The sequence below is a fragment of the Hordeum vulgare genome, chromosome 6H, assembly GCF_904849725.1.
Source record: "Hordeum vulgare subsp. vulgare chromosome 6H, MorexV3_pseudomolecules_assembly, whole genome shotgun sequence".
Taxonomy (NCBI): Eukaryota; Viridiplantae; Streptophyta; class Magnoliopsida; order Poales; family Poaceae; genus Hordeum; species Hordeum vulgare.
The window spans coordinates 491,550,137-491,561,389 of record NC_058523.1 but is presented as its reverse complement, the minus strand read 5'-3'; the positions used below and the strand labels follow the sequence as shown (position 1 = coordinate 491,561,389).

The window sequence follows — 11,253 nt, the reverse complement described above, 5'->3', positions numbered from 1 at the left end:
TATTCTTTCTTGGTTGCTTGAAACTCTTCACATGCTCGTAGGATTGCTTAGGGTATTGTTTTTGTAGCATTACTGCAATACTTGTTGGACTTGTTCGTAGTGCATGCTTATATACATCTCATGAAGCAAAAGAGTTTGTCAAGTTTTCTTTGTCGCGTTCAGTTCGTTGAACTGAATTGCTTGAGGACAAGCAATATGCTAAGCTTGGGGGAGTTGATACGTCCCAAACGTATCGACTTTTCCGAACACTTCTGCTATTGTTTTAGCCTCATTCTTACATGATTTGAATGAAACCAACCCGGACGGACGCTGTTTTCAGCAGACTGCCTGTATGGTTTTCTTATGTGCCTGAAAATGGATATTTATATGTCCCGGAAAATTCCCATAAAAATAGAGAAAATCCACGCACCAGGGGGGACCATGGGCCACAAGATGGGCCAGAGGGGAGCTACATGGCCCCCATGCGACCTGCTGGCGCGGCATGTCCCCTGGCCGCGCCGGGAGGCTGCCTCGATGGGGCCCACCCCCTTTGGTGCCCTACTTTGGCTCCTATTTTTACCCGTGACGAGGAAATTCCAGAACAAAAGTCATTTTGCAAGTTCTCGACACGGAGCCACCGCCACCCTCGGTTCTTCTTCGGGAGAGCTAATCTGGAGGCTCTTTTGGCCTCCGGAGAGGGGAAATCGTCGCCAGCGCCATCACCATCACCACTCTATCATCCTTCCATGGCTTCTCCCATCATGTGTGAGTAATTCCCTGCTGTAAGTGAAGGGGATGGGAGAGATTGGATGAGTTAGATCATGTAATAGTTCGTCAGATTGTTGGGGGCATGTTGTCTATCATCTACTATGGTGTTTATCATCTTTGCTACTTCTTGTTACTCTTAATGCTTGTCACTTTGGTCCCGAGTGACATGATTTCAGATCTGAATACCTTATGTTTTCATAAATCTATTTGTGTTCTAGATCCTATCTATGAGTAGTATGCACTATTATAATCCGGAACTGGCGATCCCAATGGTGACAGCTTGGGACACCAAAGGGGATGGGCTATAGTTTGAAGATTCTATGTATCCATTGATTGTTAATGCTTTGTTCCGGTGCTCTTTGACAGGAGCACCTTAATCTCAATAAGTTCCTTTTGGCCCCGTTGATAACGGGATGGTAGGACAAAAGATGTCGTGCAAGTTCTTATTGCAAGCACGTACGACTACCTCAGGATACATGCCTAACGTTTGATATATGCCTATATGGTCATTACTTTTCTATGTGCCTTGCCCCCAAGTTAAATACATGATATCTCTTATCCATGACCAACCATCTATCTCCTTAGCCTACAGTATTTTAATCTTACTAGTCACAAGTAGCTTTACTTTCGTTGTTTTGCCACTATTATTTCCGTTGCCACCATCACTTTCATATCACCGTTGCTACTAATATTTTGTTGCCAAGCAAGTATCTTTCAGGTGTGGTTGAATTGACAACTCAACTGTTAAAGTTTATAAATATTCTTTGGCTCCCCTTGTGTTGAATCAATAAATTGGGTTAACTTGTCCGCGAAGACTGTTGCGATCCCCTACACTTGTGGGTTATCACCAACCACAAGGCCAAGGTGAAGAAGACTTTCTGCTTGCGGGCACATATTCAGAAGAAGTTGTATGAAGCCCATGTCATTGATAATAAGGCTCGTCAAAGGCAGATTCAAGTCACGAGGAAGCTTGACGTTGAGGTTAAGAGTGGCTGAGAGAAGCAAATCACTTGTGAGGACATGTGGAACTATGAGAATACGGTGGCCCTAGCGGATTCTTGGGGAGCACTATGCCTCCACACCACTCTAACTGAGACGTACCCCCCCCCCCCTAAAGGGAGGGAACTTCGGTAACACATCCCCATCTCCATCGACTTGACTTGTGGTTATTGCTAACATTTACATTCAGCAGGATTACATTGTGTTATTATGTTGTGCTTTCTCGCATTGTTGTTGTTGAGTTCATCATATAGGTTGTCCATCTAGTTGCATATCTAGACAATATATTTTACTGTTTAGCCTAAATTGTTAAGAGAAGCTAAAAATTGTTTGTCACCAATCCCCCCGCCCCACATCTAATCGACCATACTTATCCTTTCACCCATGGCAGTGGGGTCCTAATGTAAAATAGGGGTAATTAAGGCGATCCTTTTAATAGAGAACTAGAACAACGCATTAACACATGGTGAATACATGAACCCCTCAAGTCAAAATCATCCCCGTCGATATCCAATTCATGGTCACATTGGGGGTCAAGGGTTCAGAATGATGACAGGTGCATACAACTTGCAGGTAAGATCAATATCAAATATAATCATGATAAGCATCAATGTTCAGGTCTAAAATCATGACACTCGGGTCCTAGTGGCAAGCATTAAGCTTAGCAAAATCATGGCAACATCAACCTAAGAACATAGTTGATACTAGGGATCAGGCCCTAACAAATTGGCTCGATTACATAAGAAGTCTAATCCATATCCATCACCATCCAATATGCCTACAATGGAATTACTCGCTCATGGTGGTGAGCATCATGAAATTGTTGATGAAGAGACGTTGGTGATGACGACGATGACGAATCCCTCTCTCCGGAGCCATGAACAGACTCCATATTAGGTTTCCCAATGAAGAACATGAGGTGGTGGTGACTCTGCATCATAAATGCGACGAAACTTTCTCTCTAAGGAAGATGGAATTTATAAGTTTGGAGTTACCCTAGTCGAAGGCTCATGGGACCCACAAGCTTGCCAGACGCGACTGGTAGGTTGGGCGTGCCCCCCTAGCCTGTGGCCTGCTGGTGGCCCCTCTCTGGTGGTTTTTTATTCATTCCATAAAAAAACTTGGCAAAGTTTCGTCCAATACCAAAACTTTTATTTCCGAACAAAAATAACACCAAGGTAGTTGTGATGAGAACAACGTGAGTTCATGTTAGTTTCATTCAAATCCTGCAAACTAGAGTCTAAAATAAGAGCAAAACTATTTTGAAAAAGTAGATACAATGAAAACGTATCAACTCCTCCAAGCTTAACTCATTGCGTGTCATCAAGCAATTCAGTTAACAAATTAACAATGATGAAGAAAAACTTTTAAATCTCATTTTCTTTTATTGTTGTATATAAGCTTAACTAGCAATCAAGTTTTGAGCAAAGATTATGAACTAACCACGTATATGATAACACTTAAAATTCATATTTGCACTTGTCAATGACATAATCAACTAGCGAGCAATAGTACCATATCTCAAATATGAACACTTCGTCAAAATTACCATGATACAGTATGGTCGGTCGCAACAAAGAGGCGACGCAGCCGGACGCGGGCGCGACAACACATGGGTTGTCGATGTTGCCAGTCAAGAACGAGAACGCTGCTAGTTGCGCGTCCTATGCGCCGTTGTCAAACTTGAAGGCGGATGTGGCAGGTGGACAGTGACGGTCCGTTCATACCCATCATGGACTTTGCGCCCACGATCAGCGACGACGAACATATCGCGGACAACTTCAAAGATGAGTAAGGCATAGGAGGCGGAAGGTCATTGTGTTTGTGGGTCAGTTTGTCTTTCATTTCTACTCTTCTTCATCGGCAAACATACCTTTACTTTACGGTTCTCGAACCCCGTCATCTTCATGATGAAGACGGTACATGAAGGACGTGATGGTCAATGCTGAATACATAAAAAGTAGACGACTGTCGCCGCTGTAAGATAGGTTTAGATAAGATAGGTTTAGATAGGTTTAAGATTACAAAGTTTTTTTCATTGTACGACCGCAGACCGGTCCATTTTGAAGCACTTCGTTAATTTGAGCAGAGTAGCCACCTACTCACACAGCTGACTCATCAAGCCATGATCATGAGTCCTCTGACCGGAAGAAAATTCTATGGGACGGGGCCTCATAGTGCGTGGCCTGAGGCCCCTCTTCAGATTTTGACACGTCATTGTTTGCACACATCTTAAAGTTGCTTAAAATACCCTAATCAGCTGATACGTATTTGTAGTATGGATACGGCACAATATCAATCTAATCAATACCTTCCGTCCAACAAACGTAACGAGAAGGTAGCAATCTTCTCGCCTGCAGTCTCCGCCGTGCCCGACGTGGAGGCGCCATCGTCGCAACATGTCCCCGGCGCCAAACCTGGGCACTGCCGCCATGTCTCCCATGGAGACCTCTCCTTTCGCCGGTGATGACGATGTGCTCGTCGTCCCTCACGGAAGAAGTGGCGGCGTCCACATGGAAACAGCGGCAGCAGACATGTCCCCATGGCTACACGTCCATGCGTTGGCGACAACGATCTTCATGGAAGTGGCGGCGCCGTCGCGACCTCTCCCAGCGTTGTTGTTGACGACATGCTTAGCGTCTGTAGCGGAAGCAGCAGCAACATGCACAACGATGGGTTTCCCACCACCACGTTTGCCACCCAAGACGGCAACGCCGGCGCCGGTGCCGTCAGAAAGCCAGCCATTGGCGACGTTGGGAAGCTCATGGTCATTGTAATGTTCAGAGATGTTCAGAGATGTGGACATTGTGACATTCAGAGATGTCAAAATTCAGAGATCTTCAAACAAAAACATTCAGAGTTCCATGATCACATCATTTATGTGTTGTAGGGTGTAACATTCAGATATTTTACCACATTAAGACGGAATGCTTACATTGGCAAAAAAAGAAAAGGAAATTCCAGCGACAACTTTCTTATATTTGTTGACCCATGTAAAAATTTGGGTATATTAAGAGAGTTAGTTGTCAGTACATGTTGTTGTAGTTTCAGACCTTGTGTTGGTGATGGACTGTCAATTTAAGCGCGATTAAGACTTGGACAAAATAAATGGAACTCCAATGCGAACATTCTTATAATTAAACTGGGAAAAATAATGTCACTCGTGACAATGCGGCATTACATATATTATTTCAGTTTTGAAAGAAACTCAATATATTGGTCACTCTCGACAAGTGGAAATAAAAGATACTGCTGCTGCTATGCTACTTTGATGCGTAAGGAAGGGTTCACATTCACTTCATCAAAAATCTAATCTTCTTGGAGTGTGAGACAGCTCTGAAGCTTGATCAGCTTGAAGCAAAAGTTGTGTATATCCTCCAGGGATGAAAGGAATAAACATGCTTGAAGGATCCCCGTTAAACATATTATTTGAGACGATTGGTATTGCAGCATTAGAACTTATGTCTGCCTCCGAATATCCCTGCTGCATAATAAGACATCAACTCTTTAGAACTATTGTGGTACAATTAAATGCCTGAAGTATGTTCAAGAAGTAGAAGCAATTTATCTTACAGTATATTGTTGAGGAACTTCTGCAGGAAAATCATATGTAGTTACTTCATTTTCAAATCCCTATGCCTAAGTAAGTAGGAAACTGCTTACAACAAAGTTACTTTTGGAAGACATAAAAGAACATTGCTTAGTTTATCTTACACTAGATTTTCCATGACCTTCTTCAACCGGATCTTTTCTTGTAACTTTCTTTCTACCTCCTCCTGTTCATACATACAAATATGCAATACATTACTATCTATTCAATAATCAGAGGTGAAAAGTAAGAAAAATGTGGTTGTAATACCTTTTTTTTGGGTTGGTTTTAAATTCTTCGGTTTCGCCTTTTCAAGTGGATCTTTTATCCTTTTTCCCTTTGGACCTTTTATCACTTCAGGGACTCTAAATGATATATTCCCTGTTAATATATCTTGAGTATTTTGAGGAATATTATTACAAGCGTGCTCATTAGTATTTTGAGGAATATTGTCATGTTTAGCACGCCTTTTTTCGCTTAACAAATCATCTGCCTCCAGATTTAATTTATCTATAGCTTCCTCCAATTTTGCAAGTAGTTCTTCTGAAACTGAACACTTCATTGCAGTAGATGTTGCTTTCCGAGCTATACGTGCCGCACGGGTCTGCAAAGTTTCCTTCTCACTTTCGACGGTCTTCGTCGACAATCCTCTCTTTGCATATTTTGTCCATCGGTGTAGTATATATGGAGATGGCAAAGTGAAAACCTCGTTGATGTTCAACACTCGCAGAGCATGCCTGCACAAAATACATATCCCATAATTCATACGTTAGTACATATTTGATGACACCTTTATTGTAAACTAGTAAAATAACAAAATGTTATTTCTTACCTATGGATTCAAACCTTATGCAAGAACATGAAATGGTGACATCCTCAGAACTGAATACAACTACTGCCTCATCCTCATATTTCCTAGGTGACACCATGTAAGTTCTAACTGTCCCCACAGTGGAAACTAACTGGCACTTGGCAGAAAATTGTTGCTTAAACTGCTCCTCAAAATCAACATAAAGGCTTCTTGTATATGATTCAGCAGCAGTCTTCAACATAGGTAAGTTTCTGATGCAAGTAACTGGTTTAGACTGACGTGATTTAAAGTCCTCGTCCAGTTCATTCTCCCGAAGACTAGCGGCACACTTATCATATTCTACTAGGAGTTCTGAAAGGCAGAGTCTCTTTCGAAATCTTTTCTTAAACACGTTATTCATACCTTCGCTCCTTTGAGTTGAAGTCATGTTGGCGCAAAAGGAATCACGACGGTAAACAGTAGCCCACTTCTCACGCAGATCATAGAGTTGTTGTAACCATGTGTTATCCTGAAGGTTGTAAGCACTCAACAATTCTTGCCACTTCATTTCAAAGTATGCTATTGACCTTTCCTCATAGACACATCTCTTAAAATCAGCAAGGAATTGAGGATGGTCTGAAATTACATGGCTAAGATGCTTAGCAGCATTTTGATAAATGTGCCACAAACAGAGGCGGTGCTTTGTATTTGGGAGAACAATGCTGATTGCTTTCGCCATGGCAGCACACTGATCGGTGAAGATGGTTGCAGGTGCCTTGCCAGACATGGCGGTTAAGAATGTGTTGAAGAGCCAGATGAATGAATCTTTGGTTTCATCACATAACAGGGCAGCTCCAAAAAGAATGGTTTGCTTATGATGATTTGTTCCAAGTAGTGGTGCAAAAGGCATTTCAAACTTGTTTGTCTGAAATGTTGTGTCAAAGGACAAAACATCACCAAAGCAAGCGTAGTCCATGATAGCTTGACCATCTGCCCAAAAAAAATTAGCTATCCGGCAATCCTCTTCGTATAATTGTATAGCATAAAAAAAAGAAGGATCATTTAAGTGCTTGTTTTTCAAGAATTCCAGCAATGTTTGCGCATCATTAACTTCCAGATACTTCCTACGCTCACGACCAATATGGTTATTGGAATCCATCCGCAAGAAAGGTACATTATGGGGTCCTTTATACCACTGCTTGAAAAAATTGTACACTTCAGCTGGCTTTATTCCGGCTTCACGCATCTCACCAATCACAAGTTTACCGGACGCTGCAATACGACGTTGCGACCTCAACATGTGCCTCTTATCTGGACTTGCGAAATCATGGTTGTGCTCAAGAAGAACCTTTTGCACATTCCAAACGCCATCAGGAGAAATACTCAGCTGAACACGGGCATTGCAATCACACCTTGTGGTTGCATTTTCATTCTTGGTGTGATGTGATGAATGAGTTTCTCGCTCACCTTGTTTGCTGCAAACCAAATGTTTCTGATAAACGGTTCCATCTCGTCTCAACTTCGTGTGGCTCCTTCGAATGCTGAACCCAACTTTACAAGCATAATTATTGTAAAAATCGTATGCCTCCTCCTCAAACTTAAATGCCATTCCAACTCTAGGAACAGGTATGGTTTTAACATTGACACAGCCACTTCCATGAAGATCGTCGTCGCCAGCGCTGCTTCCATGAAGGTCTGCTGCCGCTGCTTCCATGTGGACGCCGCCACTTCCATGAAGATCGTCGTCGCCAGCGCATGGACGGGTAGCCATGGGGACAGGTCTGCTGCCGCTGCTTCCATGAAGGCCTGCTGCCGCTGCTTCCATGTGGACGCCGCCACTGCTTCCGTGAGGGACGACGAGCACGTCGTCATCACCGGCGAAAGGAGAGGTCTCCATGGGAGACATGGCGGCAGTGCCCAGGTTTGGCGCCGGGGAAATGTTGCTACGACGGCGCCTCCACGTCGGGCGCGGCGGAGACTGCAGGTGAGAAGATTGCTACCTTCTGGTTACGTTTGTTGGACGGAAGGTATTGATTAGATTGATATTGTGTCGTATCCATACTATAAATACGTATCAACTGATTAGGGTATTTTAAGCAGCTTTAAGATGTGTGCAAACAATGACGTGTCAAAATCTGAAGAGGGGCTTGAGACCCGGCACTATGAGGCCCCGTCCCATAGAATTTTCTTCCCCTCTAACCACTTCTATAGTGTGATCTCTTCTCGGAGCGACAGGCTCGGGCTCCACCTGCGGGGTCCCGGTACCCGGAGTTTCGCTTCTTTAAATTCTCCCTCCCGGCTTTCTCCTCGCCTCCCACCGCGAGCCAAGCGACACACACACCCACGAGGCCACAGAGCTACAGCTGCTCCCAACACAGACGCGAGCGCACGCAAACGATACAGAGCGCACCGTTAGCATGAGCTCGTCGGCGCAGCTCAAGCGGCTGTACCAGCTGGCGGTGAGCAACATCGTGGCCATCGTGGCAGTGCCCTTCGCCGCCTCGGCCCTGCTCAAGGCGGCGGAGCTAGGGCCCGATGAGCTGCTCGCCCGGCTGCGCGCGCTCCGGCCCGTGCACATGTTCCTCGCCGCGTTCGTCCCGTCCGCGGCGGCCGCCGTCTACCTCAAGCTCCGGCCGCGCGCGGTGTACATGGTGGACTACGCGTGCTTCCGCACCAGCCCCAGCTGCCGCGTCCCGTTCGCCGCGTTCGAGGAGCACGCCCGCGTGTGGCCGGGCTTCGACGAGCGCAGCGTGCGCTTCATGTCGCGCTTGCTCGAGCGCTCGGGGCTCGGGGAGGAGACCTGCCTCCCCTACGCGCAGCACTACATCCCGCCGTCCTGCGACCTCGAGTCCTCCCGCGCCGAGGCCGAGCTCATCGTCTTCTCCGCCATCGACGACCTGCTCGCCAAGACCAAGGTCGCCCCGGTGGACATCGACATCCTCGTCGTCAACTGCAGCCTCTTCGCGCCAACGCCGTCTTTCGCCGACATGATCGTCAACCGGTACAACCTGCGCAAGGACGTGCGCAACGTGCACCTCGCCGGGATGGGGTGCAGCGCCGGTCTCATCTCCGTGGGGCTCGCCCGGAACCTGCTGCAGGTCGCTCCCAGGGGCTCGAACGCGCTGGTGGTGTCGACGGAGACCATCACGCCCAACTACTACATGGGCAAGGAGCGCGCCATGCTCCTGCCCAACTGCCTCTTCCGCATGGGCGGCGCCGCCGTGCTCCTCTCCACCAACGGCGCCAACGCGCGGTTCCGGCTGGCGCGGGTGGTGCGGACGCTGACCGGGTCCCAGGACGGCGCGTACCGCTGCGTGTACCAGGAGGAGGACGAGCGCGGCAACGTGGGGATAAACCTGTCCAAGGACCTGATGAGCGTCGCCGGCGAGGCGCTGAAGGCGAACATCACGGCCATGGGGCCCCTGGTGCTGCCGGCGTCGGAGCAGCTGCTGTTCGCGCTGTCCTTCATCGCGCGCAGGGTGGTGAACCGCGGGATCAAGCCGTACATCCCGGACTTCCGCACGGCGTTCGAGCACTTCTGCATCCACGCGGGCGGGCGGGCGGTGATCGACGAGCTGCAGCGCAGCCTGACGCTGTCGGACGAGCAGGTGGAGGCGTCGCGGATGACGCTGCACCGGTTCGGCAACACGTCGAGCAGCTCGCTGTGGTACGAGCTGGCGTACGTGGAGGCCAAGGGGCGCATGCGCAAGGGCGACCGCGTGTGGATGATCGGCTTCGGCTCCGGGTTCAAGTGCAACAGCGCCGCCTGGGAGTGCATCCGCCCGCCCGCGGCGCCCGGCGGCGCCGACGGGCCCTGGGCCGCCTGCGTCCACCGCTACCCCGTCGACATCCCCGACGTGCTCAAGCACTAGCCACTAGCTCGTCGATCTCGTGCACATTCGTACACACACGTTCGCTCCTACACAGGAAAGTCTACACAGTAGCCACTACTAGGCAGTAGCACACTAGTAATACTACCAACGATCGATCCGTGCTCTGTACGTAGTAACTATTCATTGCTGCATGCCTGCATGCATCCAGTGAGCGACTCCATCTCTTTTCTCTCTCTCTCTCTCTCTCTCTCTGCACGTTGCTTCGCATTGATGTATGCTTCTCCCTTTTACTTCTCCTCCCCTACCGCCCTACGTGATCCTTCGCACCAAACGTTTTAACTGATGAGAAGACGTGAGGTCCCGACGGGCGACGGTAGGGTTGGTGCATGCATGCGCCGGCGGCCGGAAGCTGGTAGGGTTTGCATTGTTGGCTGCACTGAGCTCATCGCCGGTTCGCCGCCGTGGTCTACTGGCTCCATCGACCGGGATCGTGCTTCTGCGCCGCGGCACGTGCGAGCTGGTTTGGTTGCTTTGATCACGTGCCCTGTCTGTTAACACTCGTTAGTCGTTACGTAGCGCACGCTCAATTGGCGTGATGATGAGTGTCGTGCACACAAGCCCCTCGTTTTTCCTTTTGGCCGTTCGATGATGTCCTACGAGTTAATGAAAAGCAGAGAGCTGGGTCGACTCAGTCAGTGCCCTACCGACCTACCACCCTGCTCCATCAATTCATCTCTGCGCGCCGCGGTGACGGACGGGCAGTCACTCACTCACTCACCGGATGGTTCAGACTGCTGGCTGTCTGAACCCGCCGCTTCGGCGCTTTCTGTGCAGTCAGGGCCTGACATGCCACCCCGGTTCAATTTAATTTAATTCAGTCCCTGCACGCGCAGTCCTGTCCCGCCGCTGGCGTAAATTTATGGCCTGACACGGCCGCCCTCCCGCTCATCCAGTCCTCTGCTCATCCAGTCCTCTCCATGCATGCATGCATGCATGCGCGAGACGCGCCAACAGCGCCAACGGCCGGAGGCGTACGTACGTGTCGCTGCGACTGCGAGTCCAATCAATGCCGGCTAGCCGATGCGCCGTGCGTATCGGCAAGCCCTGCCCAACGGCCTCGTGCCGCCGGAAGCGCGCGCATGCCATCGGCGTCGGCAAAGGGTGGCATGTCGCCGTCCCCGCCGCGTGCCCGGTCCAGCTCGGCCTTCTGCCGCGCCGCCGCGCCGCCCCGTCCGCGTCCAGGGCCCCTCCGCGCGCCGGAGCGGCATGAATGTGCAGTTGCATTGGCCCAACCG

At 48.8% G+C, this 11,253-nt stretch overlaps 1 protein-coding gene across 1 annotated transcript; it reads left to right on the top strand.

Moving 5' to 3' along the window:
* The first annotated feature begins 8,425 nt into the window (after positions 1 to 8,425).
* Positions 8,426 to 10,152, top strand: LOC123401976 (3-ketoacyl-CoA synthase 5-like). The gene has a single exon (XM_045095841.1). The coding sequence runs from the start codon at positions 8,543 to 8,545 to the stop codon at positions 9,995 to 9,997; it is 1,455 nt and encodes a 484-aa protein (XP_044951776.1). The 5' UTR covers positions 8,426 to 8,542; the 3' UTR covers positions 9,998 to 10,152.
* Positions 10,153 to 11,253: the final 1,101 nt, after the last annotated feature.